Raw genomic sequence first — 22,431 nt, forward strand, 5'->3', positions numbered from 1 at the left:
GAGTTCTCATAATACCATTTGTGTCCACATGGGTCTCCCTAAAATCATACCAGTAGGTTTTCTATGCAACTGGGTGTATTCCCGGGATAGCCTTCACATCCACTGTGACCAAGATGACGCTCTTACTGGACCCAAATGAATGGTTGTAACCTTTGGCTTTTAGAATTAAAGCTGTTTCTTATGAAATCCTACGAAAGAGCTTTATAGTCGTGACTCTTGAGGGAACCCAGCAGCTTCTTTTGATTATCTGTAATTAGCACAAGAGGCGACGTTCATCATGGACGTAACCCGGCTCCATTTCCCAGAACGGTGTTCGATGTAGCCACAATGTTGCAATTAGCATCCAACTAACCAAAAAAAAAGCTTAGTAACTTTAACCTGCTCATTAATTCTTCGAGCTTACATGTGGCTTACACACGTTACTCCGATACACGCATGATGAAAAGCATTGTGCAGAGAGTGAACTTACCTCTAGTGGAGCATGTGTGGGAGCACACACACACACACACACACACACACACACACACACACACACACACACACACACACACACACGTGTTGCACAAGCCTCCAGGGATTCATTTAAACAACCACCCCATACACACACCCTTCTGTGACGGACAAAAAAAAGAAAGATCTTAACATGGACCGAAGACCGGCTGTTATTGTTTGCAGCTGCGCAAGTAATCAGAAAAGAAGCCAAAAATATTTTGAACATTGTATTAGCTTTATGATGCCTGGAAGGGTTTGGAAGTGTGTGGCCAAACATTCGCAATGCTGTTAACACACACAACATTGATTATAATAATAATAAATAAATAAATAAAGTCGCACACGTTTTTTAGAAGCGTTACATTTCTTTATTATATTTATTTTTGCTTTCATATATTAAAACACAAACTATACAAATGTAATAAATTAACAGGAAATACAAATATACTTCGCATCTTGGTAAAACGGTGTTTCTGCACTCTTACTCCTTTTAGTTCCCTTTGCACAATTGAGTGTTTACACACACACACACACACACACACACACATTTGAACATCTTTACTAAGGTGATTTCAGTGCGTCGTGGAATTAAGGGAACGCGATCGTATAAATCATGTCTAGCGCACGTGTTGTGTTTGGAGAAACCGAGGTACAAAGGATCGTATCGTTCCGAACAGTCCGACCCTTCGTTCCAATTGCGTTAGCTGCTGTACCGCACGGTTCCGCCCCCTCGCTCCTGGTACAGCTGGAGCACCAGCTCGCGGAGCTCCGCTCTCTTCCGTCGGACCTGCTGCTGTGGAAACCAGCGCTCGAGCCGGAGCGGGAGATCAAAGTGTACGACTGGATTCTGAAAAGGATAGACATCGTTTAAAAACACGACGAGGATGGTTAAATGCGTCTCGGATGACGCACGTGAAAAAACACGTCAGGACAGCGTGTCTGTTTCCCAGACATCAGGACGTTCTTTAATCGCCATTACGATTACGAGCTGTCCAGGCTGATCAATATATGTGTGTCTCTGTGTGTGTGTGTGTGTACCTGCAGAAAACTCTCGACGTACTGCAGCAGGTAAAGGCCACAGTCGCTGCTGTTGTCCTGCAGTGGCACTTTGCAGAGGCTCCCTTTAATGCTGTTGTTATTAAACACTCGAGGAGTTCCTCTCCGCACCTCCCACTCCACCTGGAGGTACCTGAGTGGGCGGAGCATAGGGACAGATTATAGCGATGGATAAATAAATGAGCTACTATACCGTAGATCAGATAGACACACACATATACATACATATATTGTGTGTAATATTATTTATATATATATACACACACACATTATTTTAAATATATATATATATTGATTTTTTTTTTAAAAATTCACCCATGAAATTCCTCACACGCTCAGAAAAGCGCATGTACTCGAGTAACCCTCAAGCGTAAATCCTCTGCCAGATCTCCTGTTTTTACAGCTGTTTGGTTTTCGATTAGGAGTTTTTATACCCGACGGGTCTGAATCGCACCGGGACGCATATTGCGGTGTTCCATCTCAAACCCATGTGTGTGGCATAAAAGCAGAGATCGCGTCAAGAGCAAAAAAATAAATAAATAAAGCCCCCCCCCCGCGAGTCTGAAAGCATTTTTATTATAGCGGACAACTTGTGCCGTTCTGGCTTTTATTGTCGTAGGAACAGTTCTCCATAAATTCTGCTAGCGTGCTACAGAAAGAGAGACAGTGGGGCGTGGAGAGTCTCCACAGCTAATAAATTTATTTCTGAACCAAAGTATCAGACGTTGAATATTAAGGGATATATATATAAATTATTTACTTATTTCACTCCCCTGATGGTGCGACATAATCATGGGGAAAAAGAAAAGTACACTCGCCTTCTATTCTGATTTGTATTTAACCATGTGGGGAAAAAATGAGTACACCCTTCCTACTTTTAAAGTCTTTAAGATTATTTATTCGTCAAGAAGTCTGACGGCCTCTATAAAAGATGAGTGTTTGGTGTTCTGGAGCACTCAGGTGTGTGTCTGCATCATGGCAAGAAGAAAGGACATCAGCCATGACCTCAGAGAAGTGACTGTTTCATGCTCATCGATTTGGAACGGGTCATAAGGCTGTCTCCAAACAATCTGAAATTCACCGTTCTACAGCGAGAAGGACTGTTTACAAAATTCCTAGGAGTGGGCTTCCTTGCAGATTCAGTCAGACCGTTTAACGCTCGGCGATATAAAGAAAACCTGGGTAACTCGCCGCCGTCGAGACGACGATGAACTCCACGATGACCTCCACAGATGTGAGGCCATCTGTCAAGAAGCTTAAGCTCTGCTGAAACCAGGTTACGCATCAGAACAACCATCCAAAGCACACCGGCGAATAGACATCTCAACAGTTAAAGAAGACAAAACTTATGGTGCTGGAAGTCCAGACCTCAACCCCATTGAGATGCTGTGGTGGCTGTGCATCAACGAATGCCGTCAAACATCGATGAACTGTAGCCATGTTGTAAAGCAGTGATTTGCAAAGTGGGGGCCCACAGCCTCCTTAGGGGCCGCCAGGGGGTGCCCAGCGGGCCTCAACAATTTGGTGTGAAAAATAAATTCTCTCTCAGACAACCACACACACAATCAATTTCTAATGTAATGTAATGTAAAGATGTAAGATGTAATTATTAATAAAAAAATAAGGGGGATATATTCAGAAGTCGGTATTTTTAATGCGTTTTAAAGACGTCTTGCAAAAGGGGGGCCTCGGTCAAATGTCATTTGGGGGGCCATGCCCTGGAAAAGTTTGGGAACCCCTGTTGTAAAGAACAGGGTGCACCAAAATTCTCTCCTTCATTTGGAAACGAATATTTCCCTTTAAGATATGCTGTGCTGAAGGCTCACTGTGCGCCACCTTCCGTAATTAGAAGCTGGATTTCAGTAAAAACCCACTCTCGACGAGCGATAAGCTGGAAAACACTTATGTCAATCAGGATTAGCGAATACGTCACCGCTTACAATTCTATTCGATCCTGGCATTCCTCAGGGTTGCGTGCTAAGTCCAGTGTTGTTCATTGCCTTCAATTATAACTACACCCACGTTCTTGGCCCTAAGTCTGTCCGTGTTATTGGATTGTGGCCATGTTGTAGGGGTTGTTGAGGTCATGAGAGGAGAAACGCAACAGTCAAAATGTTCGGTGCAACCTGCTGTGAAGTTGTATGGTAAACTCACTCTTGTAACAGCGTGTAGATGCGATAGTGGTAGGATAGCTTCAGAGAGTCCATGATCAGAATGCAAGGCCTAGAGAGAGAGAGAGAGAGAATAATCAGATCATCACTCACCCTACATGCCTCTCTCTGTTGTTTAAGCGCTGGATTTGCTGAAGCCATGCTTGTTGAACTCCAGCATGTGCTCAAGTGCACGTAGTAACATACAGGTGACTGTTTACCCAGTTACCACGGTAACAGCCCTCAGTGACAACCAGCAAAGTTTTTCATTTTTTATTTTGATTGATTGCTCTCGTACCTTCTGGTGACCATGGTTCTCTGGCAGGTGAGCACTGTGCAGTCCTGAATCACACACACACACACACACACACACACATTTGCATTTGAACAAGACACCAATAGATCACCTCACATGCACATTATTAAATTGTTTCATCAAGTCCATTGTTTGGACTTCGATTCTATACTTATATACACACATACACACTATACATTTTGCATAGGAAAGAGAAAATAAATAAATATTTTTTTTCTCTCTATAGCATTCCAAACTAAGATCCCTGATCAGGAGCATCTAAAAGAAGGCATGTCGAGGCTTTAGCCAACAAGGCCATGTGGAAAATTCCCCAAACTTTATAAACATGTTTGGAGACGATCGGCCGTTTGCTTCGGCTTGACATTGACGTCCTTCTTTAAATAGTGCCTGGTACAGTGCTTGCGTCGAAAAAAATAAATAAATCAAATAAAAAAATCAAATAAACTTACTTTACCTTTACATGTCCGATTATAATATCAATATTTATCGCTTGTGTTCAAGTCATGCTTTTCTATAAAGAATGGATTTCCCGAGGTTTGGGGATGATCCAAGGTTTTCACAGGCTGTCTTAAAAAGCTCTGTGTGTGTGTGTGTGTGTGTGTGTGTGTGTGTGTGTGTGTGTGTGTGTGTGTGTCTGCGTTTTTGTCTTTGTGTTACCGGATGATCACTGGATTTAAGAGTGCCGTCCTTTGATTTGCCCTTTGGATCAACCGAACTTTCTGCAAAACACACACACACACAAACGGTTTATATGCTTATGCTAATGCTTATGAGTCACTGAGTGAATTATTAACTCAAACCCATTGATGGTTGTGTCTTGACAAGTCATGGTGAGCAGGTGCTTTGAAATATTTCTATTTCCTGAACAGTAAGTCACTCTGGGGAGGAAAATATAATCGAGCAGTAATCAAACCTTGATGAAATAAAAGCATGAATAACAGTCGCAAGATCTTTCAAATGTCAGAAAATCTCTGACAACGGAATTGATTTATTGGTCCAACTTTAAATCCGAATCGAAGCTCACCCCCAGAAACGTTGACCTGCGTAAGAATGTCGTCTTGTAGCGGGCCCAGACTACAGCTAAGACTTTCTAACACACGTCAAGGACCAAACATGATCGCGTCAGTCTTTTTCACATTTAGCTGGAAGACATTTTCACCCGTCCAGCCTTTTAAGTCCTTTACGGTCTAAAAGACAAATAGTAAACCTTCTACTCGTGACGCTCATAAATGGATCAAATATAAAGAAAAAAGTCGTACTAGTTGCATTATTTATTTATTATAAATATTTGTTCTACTGGTGATCACTAGGACCATACACTCGTGTACATGAGTGTGTGTCCGTATGGGTTTTTATTTTATTTATTTATTTAAACTTTTCATACAATTTCCTGTTTGTCCGAGCTGTACGAGGTTTCAAGTGCATGAATGTGGGAATGATGAACTGCAGTACAGGGTGATGGGGACTTTCGGATTTTTGGGATAAATGGAATAAATGAGCATATGAGGAAGTGTGTACGTATGTGTGTGTTCCAGTCTCTCCGTGACTGTATATATTTACGTCATCTTGTCATTTCAGACCGAAACGAGATGTTCTTACACCTCCGGGAGACAACCAAGACACATATGGGGAACATGGCTGCTGAAAGTAATTAGATTAGACGTGTGTGTGTGTGTGTATAGAGCACCTGTTTGGCTTTTCTTCCACGGCACGCACTCAGGCTCCAGCAAACCCGGGAAACAGATCACTACAAGGTACCAGTGGGCTCTGGGGGGAGAGAGAGAGAGAGAGAGAGAGACAGAGAGAGAGAGAGACACACACGCACACACGTTACACACGGACACATAATGTCTGCAGTATAATCTCAACAGGCCCAGTACATTCCACAGGACAGGATTCACCGTCCTAACAGATGTATAATCAGTGCCTAAAACATCAGTACACACTGTGCACAACTATGTGCAAATGTTTACTTGATTTATTTATTTACTTATTTATTTTGAAAGAGAACACACTGTACAAGTTCTGCCATTGCTGTTAGCCTCATTTGCCCCTACATCTCTACAGAACGAGATTACTTCATCAGAAAGTGCCAATCAAACACGCTTTTCCAAAAACCACTCACTTCTGATTGACAGGTATGAAGAGGTAGTCTTTGCTGAAAATGTCGACTTTTCTGGTCCACGTTCTCACTCTCCCATGGCGTCTGTACTGCGCTCTGCGAGACCCAAACACACACACACACACACACACACACACACACACACACAAAAGTCATGTGTTTACATTCAGACTGGAACGGTTTATACAGCATGCATCATATACTGTATATTGTGAATGTATGTTTACATAGTTTATATTTACGTGTATGTGCATTAACGTGTTGTTTACATGGCTTACATACGGTGCGCATGTGTGAAAGTGTGCGTGTGCGTGCTGCTCACGTGCTGCCGGCCTCCTCGCTGCTATTGGATTTGCGTGTGAGCTGCTTGTAGAAAAAGCTGCTGAAGATGTGCGACCTGTCGGCCACGTCCCGATCTGCTCTCTCTAACTGCAGGTACCTAGGGAGAGAACTTTTATTCGAGTTGACTTAATCAAATTTATTACAATATGATAAAAAAATATTCAAACATCACCACAGGATTCGATCATGGCGTGATGGAACTCACTTGAGGTAGAAGTCAATGATGACGTCATTGAGGAATTCGCCGTCCCTAAGGCACTCCAGGTCTTCGGTTGTCACGGTGATGCCACCTTTCAAGGGTGGAGGGGGGTACTGAATTAACCTGATACCATATTGTAAAAACACACACACACACACAGTTACAATAAGAATGTTGAGGCATCACAAAACACCAACTTGTCATATTCTGGGCAACTTTTCTGGAAACTGAAATTCCTTTGCAAAACTCATGCATGGCAGTATTGGTTTACTAATCAAACCCCAACTTCAAAAGCTTTTCAAAAGTGGAGACTTCATGGAAAGACCTAAAGCAGTGACACGAAAAAGTTTCCAGTAGAGTCCAGATATTCGGCGCCAAGCAAAGCACAAAGTGCTGAATCAGCTTAATCACTATTATCAAACAGTACGGGGGGGTTAATTTCTGCTCCAGTAATCATCATTAGAGTCTACAGTACAGCTCATATCACAACAACATGAGCAAACATCATGGGCAGAGCAAGTTCAAGAACAAACAGACAAAGCCAAGAAAAGTAGAAAACAAGGGAACAAAAGTAATTTGGGGGAACAGGCGAGCCAAGGGAGCAAGGAAAAGAAAGGCTCCGAAGGAAATGAGGGAACCAGGGGGTCAAAGGTAACAAAGGGAAAACAAGCAACCCAGGAAAATGACAGAACCAAGGGGAACAAGAGACCCCAGGAACCAAGCAAAGCAAGGAAAACCAGAGAATCAAGAACTTTGGGGATACTAAACAACCAAGGAATGGAGGGAAACAAAAGAACCCAGGGAACCTGGGAAAACAAGACAGCCAAGGAAGTGGTGGAAAAAAGGGAGTCATGGAACCACTGGAAAGAAGATAACGAAGGAGCCTGGGGAAACGAGGCCGCGAGGAACCCAGGAAAAGAAGAAGACCTGGGAACCTGGGGAGACGAGGCAGACAACGAAGTAAGGCAAACAACAGACCCAAGGAACCAATCAAAGTAAGGGAAACCAGAGCATCTAGGACTTTGGGGAAACAAGACAACCAAGGAGGCCAGGAACAAGAGAGCCCAGGAACCAGGGGAAACGAGGTAGCAAAGGAACCGAGGAAAACAAGAGAACCCAGGAGCCTGGGGAAACAAGGCAGCAAAGGAACCAAGGGAAACAATGCAGCAAAGGAACAAGAACCAAGGAACATGGGGAAATGAGGTAACGGAGAAATTAAGGGAGATTAAGAAACCAAGAATCCAGAAAAAAAATAAAGCAAAGATGGTACCAAGGGAATCAACTGAAGGAATCAACCAAAAGGAAATGAGGAAACCAAGGTACCAAATAAACCCACAGAAGCAAGTAGACAGGGGTCATGAAAGAACTACAGGAAACAAGAGAGTCAAAGGAACAAGAGAAAGAAGAGAACAGATGACAATTAGTGAAAAAAGATGTCAGCCAACAAAGCAATCCAAGGGTAAACAAGGGAACTGAAGAACCAAATTACATGAGTGACCAAGAAACCAGAAAAAACTGAAGTATAGCAGAAACCAAAGTAAATGAGGGAACTGAGGAACCAAGGAAAATGCCACCAGCAAGGGACTAAGAGAACCAAGTGTAACGATGGAACCAAGCAAACTAAGCATAACAAGAAAACTAAAGCAACTGAGAAACCAAGAAACAAAAATAAAAACAAAGCAAGGAAAGAAGCAATGGAAATAATGGAACCAAGGAACCAAATAAACCATGGAATCGAAGGAAATAAGGGAACCAAGGAACCTGCTAGGAAGAAGTGCAATTAGTAAAACAAAGGTAACGAAAAAACCAAGCAAAGGAACCAAGGAACTTGGTTAGCATAACTCAAAGTAAAAAGATGTTTTTTTTCCAACAGGTGATGGAGTGATTTGTACAAAATGAATACAGGTTTAATCCTAGAGCACCTTTTGGGCATGCTTGGCTGTCTTGTATGGCTGCGTAGTGTGTGTCTGGTATTCGTAACCTCAGGTAGTTTTCTGCTTCTGGTCCCGTTGTGGTTTTCCTGTAAACAAACAGAGACAAATCAGAGCTCCGAATGTGAAGATGTAGCGGTATATAACTGTAAGGAATTTTGAAAAAGACGTCGTTAAAAACGACAATTTGAAATGTTCTACAGGAGTTCCGACACGATCTTACTGCACCTGAATATAAAGGCTGGGTGTAGGAGCAAGGCCTTACCCGATTGGTTACTTTGTTTCCCAGCAGGGTGAGGAAGTGGGCACCGTGAGGGTGGCACAGAGCCCGTTTCAGCCCCTCCTCCCGGGACAGAGCTGTTCCCAGGGACGGGTGTCCGCTCCTCAGAGCCATCATCTCCATCAGCGATGCTAAGGTGGCTTCCTGCAGCTCGTCCAATCGGCCAATCAGGTGCAACAATATGAACGGGCAGGGTGGGGCTAAAGAAGGACGCGGGATGAGACGTATGTGTAAGGTATGCATCTCTCGGCTGAGGCATACTTCTATTATCTCACCTGCTGTCTGTTCATGTAGCGCCGAGAGCTCAGTGTGCAGCAGTCGAGCCTGAGCATCGCTCAGAGCAAAGAACACGATGGAGGATGAAGAGTCGCGCAGCTCCATCAACCCGCTGCCAGCGGCATCCCACACGCCGTACGCTCGCAGCTCCGAGGGCACCACGCACACCTCCGCACGCTCGCCATCACCGCCATCAGCCTCCGCTCCTGACCCTGACGCACGGACAGACAGGTAACACGGTTTCAAATCGAGCTTTAGAAGAGACAAATCAGGGATGTCACTTCCTGTTTGTCTGTAGCCTTTAAATTCACGTCACCTTTTGTTTGTGTTTACCTTTCAGTCGAATCGAGATGCACTCTTCTGTGATCTACAAAAGAATAGAGAGAGAGAGAGAGAGAGAGAGAGAGAGATGACGTGATGATGTCAGAGCACATAACGAGGTGACGAACGGAAGACAGCATAATGCTAGATCTCAGTAAGTTTACACACCCCCTCTTACTCTTGTTTATTTCTCTATTTATTGGTTTGTGGTTAAGTTTGTACTCCAGACAGAAAGACAGAGAGAACGTCCAGTCTCTGTGTGTGTGTGTGTGTGTGTGTGTGTGTGTGTGTGTGTGTGTGTGTGTGTGTGAGATGTCCTGCACCAGTCTGTAACCATTTATCACAGTCAATAAAATGTACAAAATTCATGCGCGCGCGCGCGCGCGCACACACACACACACACACACACACACACACACACACACACACACACAGTCAGTGTATGTCAGGCATTACTCTACACTTCGAACTACAAGGCACACCTTTTTAACCTCCGAGACGAGTCTGAAGCTGAAAAAGTGTCGCTCTGATGGACACTAGGCCACAGCTGGATTTCTAACACATGTGTGGATTATAAAAACTTCACTTTGATGTGGGAACATCAAGCCTGTTCGTCTCTGAACACTCGTTCTTTCTTTCTGATCCATCGCGACGCCTGATTCGTTTCGTTTCCTGACTTGCATCAATTAAAATTCCGGAAGGGGGAAAAAACAAACAAACAAACATCGGAACGTCCTTTAGTGGAACATGCAGAAACAGCTAGAACAGAGGAACACGAAAATAAGGAACATGCACGTCTGCGTGAAACACACACACACTCACTCACTCACACTCTCTCACCATGATGGGTCCATCAGCGTGACTCCGTGTTGTGCCAAAGTACAGAGTGGAGAAGGCGAGTTCCATCATGGCAGGAGATGAACTCTGACCTCCTGAAATAATATTTTGGCTTTTCTGTATGAGAGAGAGAGAGAGAGAGAGAGACAGAGAGCAAGATAGCACAAGAGAGAGAGAGCGCGAGAGAGAGAGAGACCAAGAGAAGAAGAGAAGCAGAGACAGACAAAGATAGAGAAAATCAGAGAGAAAGAGAGAGAGAGACAGATAGTCAGGCAGAGAGAGAGAGAGAGAGATGGAAATACATTTACACAGAAAAAGACAGACACAGACAGAGAAAGAGAGAATACAGAAAGAGAGCGACAAATAAAGTGAGAGAGAACGACATGTGAGACAGAGACAACGAAAAAATATATATATGTAGAGAAAGACAGAAGAGAGAGAAATAGAGAGAACAAGAGAAAGAGAAACAGAGACAGAAGAGACAGACAAAGACGGAGTTGAGAGATAGAGAAAGAGACAGAGATATTCAGAGAGAGAGACAGAGAGTCAGAGACAGACAGAGAGACAGACAGACAGTTCAGTGTTGTAATTAGAATATTTACTCTAATACTCTGAACACTGACTCTAACACTCACCTGTAGATCTGGATTTAGTTGAGCATCACCGCGTGCTTCATCCTCTCCTTCGTCTTCATCACCACTGGAGAGAACAACTGCAGGACGCACATGAAGAATCACACCGTGATAAACTCAACGCAGGACACCTTTTACCAACCTCAAGCTTCACATTCTCAAACGTCTTGTCTACCTAACAATAAGTTTTTTGTTTTAAATAGGTTTTGAATAACGACTGAACAATTCATCATTTTAATAACAACACTACTTAACTGCCAATCAATGAAAAAACGAAAAGAATGTGAAACAAACACAGAACACAGCGATGCGCTGACGCTGCAGCTTCACTCGTCAGGCGTTTCATTGGGTTAGAAACGGGGTCGACGGAAAAGTAAAGAACACGGCGGTGCATTCGTGAACGTTCGCCAGAGAGACGTGGTGGAGAAACCAGAGAAACTGGAGGTAAATAACGGCCGGATCGCGTTCCACAAAACCAGACGCCAAACCAAAATGGTTTATGGTTGTAAAAAAAATAATAAAAAAATAATAGTTTGGGGATTACTGCTAGCCACAGATGTGATTTTTTCATCACGCTGAGCTCGGAGGTACATCTCCGAATCGAGTGCTCAGAGATTATTAAATGTGCTTTTGATTATGTTTGAAATTAAATTGGGATAATAACATAACAGAAGCTTGTAAAGAGTGAGGAAAATATGCGAAATCTGATACCGGGCAAGAAAACAGGAACTTTTTGGCTTAGTGAGGCTTAGTGATGTAAATATACACTCAAATCAGAATCAGGTCTAGTGTAGCGTCAGATTCCTGTAACTGACATGGAAATTTATGAGATGTTTTCCGAACTTGGACACAATAAAAAAAAAAATACGAGTGCTTATTTTTTCAAGGATTTGATTTAGTTGTGTATCATTTTGCTTCCTCACGCTAAGCCACTCTGTTTGCCCAACCTCAGCTCTCACACCTACTCCTATTCCTGTGTGCCATAACGAATCTGAATGGAAAAAAGCATTTAAAATAAAACAAACAACACGATTTAGTCCTAAATTGAGGCTGAACACTTTTTCCAGTCACGCTTCCAGGAAACACGCTCGGATTCCTCTACGGAGCGAGTACGTTAAAATGGTTCTGCAACACCGATCTCTGGACCTGTGAGCTTGAAGAGAACTGACGGCGCTTGACATAACGAACGATTGACATAACGAACGTATATGGATCGCTTTCCGAACTGTACGTCACAATTAAAAGAAAAGCCCCGCCTCCAAACATTAGGCCACGCCTCATCGGATTGCGGAAACAAATCTAGAAGGAAGGAGAATTTAATTTACGCACTGGGTTCTGCACAGCTTGCTTTGGCTCTCCCATACGTTTTGTATGAAAGCCTCAGCCGGAGCTTCCTCCTGGCATAAGGACCATCGCTGGCAGCTTGTTGTACCGAACCGGATCGGACGAGCGTGTCCTTTGGTGTCCTCGCTAGCTTCACCGGCACACCGACCTCGGCGGGGGTGTGAGACGAAGAGTGTGTGCTCTGTCCATTCTGCTTGTCCGCTACACCCGTGCTCTTCAGCACAGAGAAATAAAAGAGTTCGGTCAATTCCGGCACTAAATACAAAATTCTAAACAATATATCTCACTGTTACGTCTTGCTTCTATAGTGTGTGTGTGTGTGTGTGATGTTTCGTTCTGGTCTCTCCCTTCATTTGATTGGATTCTTTGATTGCTGATATTCTTAACATCATGCATTTAGGCAAATGAGCCACTGTTTAATTAAGTATGCACAAATTTGCATAGTTTAATATTCAAATGAGGTATAACCGACATGTTAACGCTTTAAAGAAGAACCTTTTAAAGAGTAAAAATCTCACCACAGACTCTTGCGTGTTTCCGCTCTTTGTTTCTCTGACTGGCAACGCAGCCTTCTTCCTCTCCTCCTCGTTCTCTTCCTCATCGTCCTCATCCCTGGGCTGTGACGACTGTGTGCCGGGTCCTGAAGAACAGAAAGAAAAAGGAAAGCTTTATACTTGTGTTAAAAATGAAGTGCCATTTTTTGGGGTTTTTTTTTTCTTTTTTAGAACATTCTACAGGCGAGACGTCTGATACCAAGGCATCTGATCGCAACTGGACTGATTTTTTTGCAACCGTTGTTATCTCCGAGAGAGAGAAAGAGAAAGAGAAAAAATAAAAAGATCAGAAACGTCGAGGAAGAAAACAGCAGGACGCTCTTTTAAAGCTCTATAAAGTTAAACAAGTTTCTTTATCAGTGATATGAGGCCAGGAAAAAATGCTGCAGTCTTCCAGCAAAATATAGGAGAGCAAAGCAGAGGAAAGGGGAGGGGGGGAAAGAAAAAAAAAAAGAAAGAAAGAGGGCAAATTTTCAACTTTAAGACCTCATTAAAGCGCACATAAGCAAGTTTTCCTCGTTAGCGGCACGGTAATTCACGCCAGATACGAAGGCCGGGTTTCGTTGTGCGTCAAAAGAAGTCGGCGTCGCTGCTAAATGGATCACGGTGTGTGCTTTGAGAAAAACGTGGGAGGAAAAAAAAAACCTGCATGCGCTTTTAATGTTCAGTTATAAAATGTATACAGTGAGCAAACTGAAAATAAAATAAACAGACAAACAAATCTATAAATGTGAGGTGGCCATTTTGAAACACGTGACGCCTCTCAGTGAAGCGTGCTTCGACAGAACCGTGCGTGTGTGTTTTGTTTTGTTTTTTTTAACATTTGGGACGAAACCTGAATCACATTCTGTTTGGAACCTTGAACTTTGACCTCTGGGTGTGTGTTTCATTTCATCCCTCACCCCATTGCTTCTTAGCTGCAGGTGTGTGCTTGTCTTCCTCACGCTGGCACAGCTTATCTGATGCTCTCTTGGGTCTCCATCTGAAACAAACACACACACATACACAATGCTTGGAAAGAACATCGTGCCTCATTATGTCAATCGCTTTTAATGAAAAGCTCAATATTGTCCAATTCAAACTCATTTTTATTTACGTCATATTTACAAAAATGTAAGTGAACACCGCCATCTGGTGGCTGGTTTTATATTCGGTTTAACGACCACCAAGTCCAGTTTAATTGAATAAATACAGTACATGTGCAACGCCTCGGGTCTCGTTTCAAGCCAGCACTGCCCCCTGGTGGCATCCCACAGAAGTTTAGTATTATCTATTTCCATTCCAGCGATCAAGTTCATTCTCTCACCGGTCTGCTCCGGTAGCTCCAGGCTTCATTTCTCTTCTCCCATTGACACAGACGCTTCCGTTCGACTTTTGCCCGTTCAAAGTGTCTCGAATCCAGGGCAACTGCGAGACAGGAGATATACAGACGGTAAGGGTGGCTCCCAATCAAGCGTTCGAAACAAAAACATAGGACTGTTCTCACGGCCGTGCGGAACAGCATCATTAAAATCAAGGAGCTAGCAAAACAAACCTGGGATGAAGTTCACAGTTTGGTTATTACAACAGCCCAAACTTTGAACATTTTGCAGAGTGACATTATATCTTTTATTTAATAATGGAAGTAATATGAGTCAAAGAAGCAACCAGGAAGCCATGGGTACCTCTGATGGAGCTGGAGAGATCCACAGCTCAGACTGGTGAAGCTTTTCACAGGACAAACGCATCCTGGACACTGGAATTTGCCCAAATTAAGCTTTCCGGGCTTGGTACACATTGCTGTTATGTCGTCCCCAGTGTGAAGCATGGGGATGGTAGCATCATGTTCAGAATCACCCTTGGCCTCTTAGTTTCTTCACTATTTAATCCACTCTTTTCCTGGTCACTTCCTCCTCTACTCAAAGACACAAAGTTTGGGATTATGTTCTAAGCAAACTCTGATTGAATTGGACTTTTCCCGAACTTGCCCCTGTCCCAGACTTGTTTTGATAGCTCAATTTGTCCTCTTACAGGAATGGGTGCATTTATAATGAGATTATGTGACAGTTAAACTGCACACCAGTCGACTCCATTCAACTAATTATGCCACTTCTGATGGAACCTGACTGCACCAGTGCATTATGGGTATTCTGTACATCATTTAACCCTATGCACGTGGTGCATTATGGGAATTTTACAAACACACTCCATTTTACAAACACACAAGCGTCATTTTCCATGACGCTTTTGAAAATGACTACAAAATGACTCCCGATGTAGGGCATGTAAAACGCATTTTCAGACAAAACCAGCTCAAAGTTAATGCCATGAAAGCATACACCGACATCACAAGCGTCATACTTTTGGTGTGACGTCATCCTGAAGCCGCGAGAGAGGTGACGTCATGCAAATGATGGAGGAATCCGATGGTTGTTTCTTCTTCGGAATCTTAAACGGAGTTCCCATCTTAATAAGTTATAACAAAACAAAAACATAAAAGATTAATTGTTCATTGTTTTTCTTTTGCTTCATAATGAACACTGCATAAAAGCTAATAAATAAATAAGCTAATAAGTGTGAAGTTGATCTTTTTATTAAACAATACAAACTTTAGTGTTTTTCATGGCGAAATGATTCTAATAAGATGAGCAGCTGATACCTTTTTCCTGTTCGGCGGTATTAAACACTTCCTCCTCCTTCACTTTCAGACATTTATCCGTTAATTTAATCCGCACTGCTCAAATTAAAGCACTACATCACTGAGCTAGCGAGCTAGCTAGCTGGCTAGCTCTCACTGCGCTGGTGCTTGGTGTATATATACGTGGCTAGCTAAACTAAGCTAAACAATAATGTCATTACAACAAAATGGTCTACGACGTTAAGCCGATAGCGCGTTAGAAAGAAATCCTACTAGGCAAAACTGTTGTTGCGTTTCAAAGACTAGTTTGTTTACAGAAGGCGCGAGGATTTACAATGCTAAGCTAACGAAAAGCTAATGTTGTTCCGCATTTCTCTTCGGCTTCTTCTTCATCACATCGAATACAAAATGTATTACTGCCACCTCCTGGACTGGAGTACCGTTATCGCTGTACCGTGAACATTCGAGAAAGAAAAGCGCCCATGAGCAAAATTGGTGTTTTGGAGGTTTTTCTATAAGGGCCCTGACGCTGTAAATACAAATAAGATATATTTTTTTAAATGCGCTATGTATTTTTCATGCTTTCATTTGACAGTTTTATCAATTTTTTGGAAAAACCATGACAAAATTTTTTTATTCATCCTGTACTCGTTCAATTTGCGTCCAATCAAATGCTCGACAGAACACAAACAAGATGAAAGCATCTTCTATACCGCGGGGAACCTGGAGCCTATCCAAGGATGCATGGGGCACAAGGCGCGGGACACCCTGGATGTGGTGCCAATCCATTGCAGGGCACAATGACGCACCCGTTCATACACAGTGGACACTTTGGACATGCCAGTCAACCTACCATGCATGTTTTTGGACTAGGGAGGAAACCCCCACGTAGTATGGGGAGAGCACACAGGCCCACGGTGGGAATCGAACGCCTGACCCTAGAGTTGTGGGGTGAATGTGCTAACCACTCCTAAACTATAAATCACTATATCAATCACTTACAGACAGCGCCCTCTACTGACAATACGCATAGCAATAAACAGCGATACTGCAGCTATTCGATATTCAGCACATTTATTCATTCACTTTCATCTCTAGTCAGCACTTTATCCTGGTCAGGATCGTCTGGAGTCTATCTCGGGCTGGTATTTGAACCCCCAACCCTGGAGGTGTGAGGTGAATGTGCTAACCACTAGCATTTATATATTGGCAAGGAAAGGAACTATAGCTATGGTATGAAATTAACATAGATGAAACTGTAATAGAATAATGAAGCAGTAATGTGTCTGCTGCAGAACAGAAATATCCTGGGTTCAATCCTTGAGTCAGCCGGGCATCGTGCGGAGTCCGGTTTCATTCAGGGATTTGAAAATAGATTTTCAAATGTATCCGAGTTTTTACTTACGGATGGAATAAACTGTTTAATGATGTTTAACTGATGTTTAATGCAAGTAAACCGTAATAATATTAAGCTTTATCATGCGTGAACACACTGATAATTGCATTACAGTGCATGCAAATGGTGTGAGAAAATGTGCCTTTAATGGGTAGTAGTATTTAAATCTATACGATGACCAAATGGAAAACAAATAAAATAAACAAATAGACACATGTCTTGCAGCCATGTTGAAATATGTGTCACCTGCCACTATAGTGTGTTTTTAATGTTTGGAACGAAACCACACCATCTTCCTGTTTTTAACCTTGAACTTTGACCTCTGTTTTGTGTTTCTTTCAAAGACTTTATATGTGGACGTCATAACAGGTGGTTTAAAGTGAAGAAAACTGTCTCTGAGGCCCTCTAGTGGCTGGATGCGGTACAGTTTTGAACCCCGTTGATTCCCATATAACTAGAATAAATGGAAAACAATCCATTTCTTCACGCCATTTTAAAGTTCTCCACAAATTATTTTCGGGAATATAGTGTTATTATTTTTTATAATTTCAGTTTACCTTGATATCTTATCCCGATATATAATCAATGCATGTGTTTTATAGGAGTTATTTGATAATAGAAGTACAAATAAGAAGAATACAAATGCGTGAGAGAGAATGACAAATGGTTAAGGAACACACTCACTTTTAATTACGTAATGTTTACAAAAAATATCACGTGAAGATTTTTATTTCATTTCATATATGTTTTATCCAACACCATTTTAATGCAATAAATAGATGTGGTATCATGTCACATTTCAGTCTAGCAAACCTACTCATTTGCAGATGACTCACTGAAGTTTTATTCATCAGTTCAGGAGTGTATGGGGAAATGTGTGAGACTTTGTGTTACACACATTGAAAGGACATTGAAGGACGCTGCGTGTCTCTGGGGCTGAATGCTAGGGAGAAACACCTTGTTTAAAAAAAATATTGGGATAAGTGAGAGACTTTAGTAATTTAGTATGAATATTTAGTATATAGTTATTTATTTATTTATTTATTTATTTATTTATTTATTATGAATTAATTGATTATTATTGTTATTACTTTCCCCCGCCAATCTGCTGCCCCGCTCCAGTCCAGTAGGTGGCGGTAACCACCTTAAGTTGGTTTGCTAACCGCCCACAGAAGAAATTTGAATTATTTGCTGTTCATACTCGGGTAAGTTATGTGATCATTCAGTGTGTAAAATGTTATTTATTTCAAAAAATGAATTAAGTAGCATTTAGTATATGTAAGAAATTTGTTGCAGAAAAGCTGCTCGAACAGACTGTATAGATACGTAGAAGAGATAAAAGTAGCCTATAAATATAAATGCACAAGGTTATATAGGCTACTCTGTACATGTAGATAATATAGTGGCTGCTTTCTGAAATATTTCTTTTTAATATATGTTCTTTAAATTATATATAATTTACACACAATATCTCTCTCTCATTACGATTTATTATACTTCATTCAAATAATCTTACTTTATAGGGAATTCTAAATATATGGGCCTTTATTAGCAGAGAATTTAAAAATGTCCATTAGCTACATAATGAAGTTACGTTAATTCTGTGAAGCAGCTGAAACGACATGTGCTTTGACTAGTTTCCTTCAGAAGGTTATGAATTTTTCATGATTAATAATACAGTCCACATGTGTATGATGCATATGCAGTGTGTGTAAAGATGTTTCTGTGACGAGATAAAACAAAACGTGTTTTTGCTGTGATTTGTGCTGAATCTGTTTATACTGAATTCTAGAAAACACTGGTTATGAATTTGTAAAATATTGAATATTTTGTAAAGCCTGTTTAATGTTGATTAGTGCTGTGAGAAATGAATTATAGGATGTTTGTTTGTTTGTTTATTTTCAAATCCCGTTATTGAAATGTGATTTCTAGATGTCACGAAGAAGTATGCTACAAAGAAATTACTTAAAAATGTTACTGACGATTAAAGTAAAGGCTGAGTTTTGTTTTCTGCTATGTGTTTTATAGTTTTCTCGATAGGTGATTGATGTGAACTTGGCTCTGAAGAAATGAAAAGAAGTCTCTACAGTGTTATTGTTTACTATGGGTATGTACGTGCATGATTTGGAAAACTCCACATAGCGTAAAAATAAAAAACTAATTTACTGGTCAGCGTGCCCTTCACTTGTCCCTCCTGGATGCAGTTTCCACGTCTAGTATAGCGTGTTACTTTATAATTATAATTAAAGTAAGTATAAAGAGACTGAGAATTAAACTGGAGGGAGAACAACTGATGAAACAGATAAAACAATTGTAGTCCATCCATCTATCCTCAACCGCTTATCCGTTATCGGGTCGCGGGGCAGCAGCTCCAGCAGCGGACCCCAAACATCCCTTTCCCGAGCCGCATTAACCAGCTCTGACTGGGGGATCCCAAGGCGTTCCCAGGCGAGTGTGGAAATGTAATCTCTCCACTTAGTCCTGGGTCTTCCCCGAGGTCTCCTCCCAGCTGGACGTGCCTGGAAAACACCCCTAGGGAGGCGCCCAGGGGGCATCCTTACCAAGTGCCCGAACCACCTCAACTGGCTCCTTTCTACTCTGAGTTCCTCCCGGATAGCCGAGCTTCTCACCCTATCTCTAAGGGAGAAGCCAGCCACCCTCCTGAGAAAACCCATTTCAGCCGCTTGTAACCGCGATCTAGTTCTAGTTCTAGTACAATTATAGTATATATTTAAATAACAGACACTTCCCACCTGTTTCCCCTATGTTAAAAACACCAAGTTATTTTTCTAGTCATTTTACTAAGTATAATTTAGGTAAAAGCCCACACCATCCTGGAGAAAAAGATTTTTTTTCTGCTTTAAAATGTATAAAGCTATCATAAAAGCACAGTGATTTACATAGAACCAATTTTAGCCAATGGTAATTAAAAAAAAATAAAATACAAACCCAGGATCCAAAAAAAAGTGAGAGGCGGTCTTGCTGGAGGAAATAACTTGTGGATAAGAAGAAAATGGTCAGACTGGTTGGAGATGACTAAAAGGCTACGATAACTAAAAAAAAAAAAAAAGAACACTCTTTACAACCATGGTGAGCAGAAAAACATCTCAGAACATGCAACTACAGAAGACCACATCAGATTCCTCTAGTGTTTTAGCCCAACATTTAAAAGTTGCTGCACTTGAAATTGTGTGTGATTTCTGTTTTATTTAATTTTTTCTTGCAGAACCTGCCTCAGCTTGCTATTCACATGTCTGATAGACAAAGGTAAGAACTTAACACACTTTCACATTTTCTGAGGTGTGCAAAATATATACTTCCTGTGACTGTAAATCTTTCTTTCCTCCGCTGTCTGTTAAAGTGTCGATGCACAGCGTCACAGTTGAAGCTGATCTCGGAGGCTCTGTGATCTTACCGTGTTCAGTCGGTCGCTATGAAAAGGATGTGTTCTGGCGGAATGAAAACAGCAAGTCGGTGTATGACATCATCACGGGTGAAGTGGATTTTCATGACCAGGATGCTGCGTACAGGGACAGAGTCTACAGTTTTCCATCAGAGTTCGCAAAAGGGAATTACTCCATCAGACTGCATAATGTGAAACACACTGATCCGGGACCTTACAGTTGCCACATTCCTAACTCCATTACTGTCTATGTACAACTGAAGATTAAAGGTGTGTATGGGTGTTGGGTATTTATTTTGTACCGTTTTTTAGTTTACTTGCTTAAAGTAATGTTTTCTTTTCAAAATTTGTTAGATTTGGGATTTCAGGAGCACAAGCAAATCTGTCTCTCTTGTTCAGTGCTTGTTCCTTATAATCCAAAATTCCATTAAAATACTATAGTCACCACTGTGTAGGTGATGCACATGCCCAAGTAAACGTTCAACACACTTGAATAACAGAATTTCTGTTTTGTTTTGCCATCCCCCCACAGATCATTCAATAAGAGGTCTACACCCAAAATTTGTGCAAACAAGAGGAGGAGTCAGAAGACATTCTTTGCATTTCTCTACAGCTCTGTTGGGACTGGGTGTATGGCTTTGCTGTAGCATTTATTATTGACCACTTGCTGAATTTTATACATTTAATTTTATTTGAAATGTTTTAGATGGAATGTTTACATTTTGAGATTTATAAAAAAAAAAAAAGATTGGAATCATTTATATTTTTTACATGTACAATCCATTTAAAAAAAAAAAAGTGATATTTTGAAAATCATTTCAGAAAAAAACTGGAGGCTGGGTTTTTTTTCCCCCTTAAAATATTTATCCATCAAAGAATTAAGTAATGAGCTCGGATCAGTTCGATTTGATTTGATTTGTACGGCGCATTTTTATTTTATTTGGACACTGTCACGAAACAGATTTACAGAAATCTGTATCACCGGGGATGCTCAAAAGGATCATTGCAGTTCACGTGATGTCTTACTCATGAGCAAATTCTCCTACTGAACCGATTTTTTTTAATCAATTGGTTGAACTGGTTTATAACATCTCTGAATTGAAATTTGTGTGGCATTGTATAACATTGTATAAGGTGATATAAACAGACTATGATCTAATGTTTAATAGGTTAATATTTTGTCACTTTTGATAGTCAGAGCTGCTTGTGTTTGTATATACCATAACAAATTCAGGATAATTCAGTGGCAAAAAGGATCAAGGGTTAGTTCATCAATTAACATCTTTAATTACTATTTAGTCTTTGCCAGTGGATGGGAATCACAGATGCAGAGCAGGCTCGTGAAAGATTTTTTTTTTTTTTTAAATTATAGAATTTCATTGAACTTTTTAATACAGTATACTGACATGGAGATACTAAGACATATTCCCATAGCCTCCTTATTGTTATTGCTACATAGTCCATGCTAAATTTAAACTCAATGTATCAATGAATCTACCTATTAAATCATTGCGTGTTTTTGTCAGTGGGGTTTTTGAATGGGTTTTTTTTTGGTTAAATGCCTGAAATAAGGTCTGTGGTTAACGCAAGCTCAACATATGTTCACGTTTTATATTACGACATAAAATACATCAGTAATACCCCACTCAGGATAAAAAAAAAGAGAGAGAGAGAGCTGTTGCCGTCACAACTATTAAAGAAGCCATCATGATTTTCGTATGTGCCATCGTGAGTATTATGTCCTCGGATCACGGTAGGTAAATTGTTTAGTTCTGTTACTTGAGCTAAAATATCTTGCATGCATTCCAAATTGAGGTTGTAACACGTTTGTTCTTAGGGTTCTCGATTTTGCATGCGTTAAGGCAGGCTGAGTGAGATGTGGTCATTTCGGTATACTGTAGCTCCTTCCCCTCACTCGCGGAGCCACGTTGCTGCTTGGTTGCTTTGATTTGTTTTTATTGTTTTATGTTTTGTCTTGTTATTTTGCTTTGCGTTGGTTACTGTCACTGAGATCAGCTTTCTTTAATTGAACTGTGTTGTGACAGTCTTTATCAGTTATGCTGATTCTGCTATGTGGTAGTAGTGGTTTTGGTCAGCTTTGGTAAACTTGCTACCGGTAATCAGTTTGAGCTCGGGGTTATGTCTGTGTTTTTGTGACAGTAA

The 22,431-nt window shown here is 41.2% G+C and overlaps 2 protein-coding genes across 6 annotated transcripts; one reads left to right on the plus strand and one right to left on the minus strand.

Annotated features, from left to right (window-relative positions):
- Window positions 1–837: 837 nt before the first annotated feature.
- senp7b (SUMO specific peptidase 7b) lies at window positions 838–20,384 on the minus strand. Of its 4 annotated transcripts, XM_017458890.3 has the most exons (22): window positions 20,281–20,384; window positions 19,815–19,918; window positions 15,193–15,297; window positions 14,159–14,259; window positions 13,755–13,834; window positions 12,817–12,938; window positions 12,284–12,512; window positions 10,958–11,034; window positions 10,326–10,439; window positions 9,498–9,531; window positions 9,164–9,376; window positions 8,874–9,088; window positions 8,600–8,697; window positions 6,684–6,800; window positions 6,459–6,587; window positions 6,140–6,232; window positions 5,702–5,781; window positions 4,672–4,733; window positions 3,997–4,040; window positions 3,703–3,771; window positions 1,531–1,681; window positions 838–1,339 (listed from the first exon to the last, which is right to left on the minus strand). In XM_017458890.3, exons 3-22 carry the CDS (start codon window positions 15,295–15,297, stop codon window positions 1,193–1,195), a joined length of 2,280 nt encoding a protein of 759 aa, XP_017314379.1. In that variant the 5' UTR covers window positions 19,815–19,918; window positions 20,281–20,384; the 3' UTR covers window positions 838–1,192. The 4 variants fall into 4 exon arrangements, with proteins under 4 accessions (XP_017314379.1, XP_017314380.1, XP_017314378.1 ...); XM_017458891.3 differs by lacking the exon at window positions 19,815–19,918 and having other exon boundaries at window positions 20,281–20,380; XM_017458889.3 differs by lacking the exons at window positions 19,815–19,918; window positions 20,281–20,384 and adding an exon at window positions 15,491–15,998.
- LOC108259446 (CD276 antigen homolog) lies at window positions 17,504–21,340 on the plus strand. 2 transcript variants are annotated; one of them, XM_017458970.3, is made up of 5 exons: window positions 17,504–18,070; window positions 18,894–18,972; window positions 20,092–20,132; window positions 20,227–20,538; window positions 20,801–21,340. In XM_017458970.3, the coding sequence occupies exons 2-5, from the start codon at window positions 18,935–18,937 to the stop codon at window positions 20,926–20,928; spliced, it is 519 nt and encodes a 172-aa protein (XP_017314459.1). In that variant the 5' UTR covers window positions 17,504–18,070; window positions 18,894–18,934; the 3' UTR covers window positions 20,929–21,340. The 2 variants fall into 2 exon arrangements, with proteins under 2 accessions (XP_017314459.1, XP_053532727.1); XM_053676752.1 differs by lacking the exon at window positions 17,504–18,070 and having other exon boundaries at window positions 18,177–18,972.
- Window positions 21,341–22,431: the final 1,091 nt, after the last annotated feature.

The sequence above is a fragment of the Ictalurus punctatus genome, chromosome 27 (assembly GCF_001660625.3).
Source record: "Ictalurus punctatus breed USDA103 chromosome 27, Coco_2.0, whole genome shotgun sequence".
Taxonomy (NCBI): domain Eukaryota; kingdom Metazoa; phylum Chordata; class Actinopteri; order Siluriformes; family Ictaluridae; genus Ictalurus; species Ictalurus punctatus.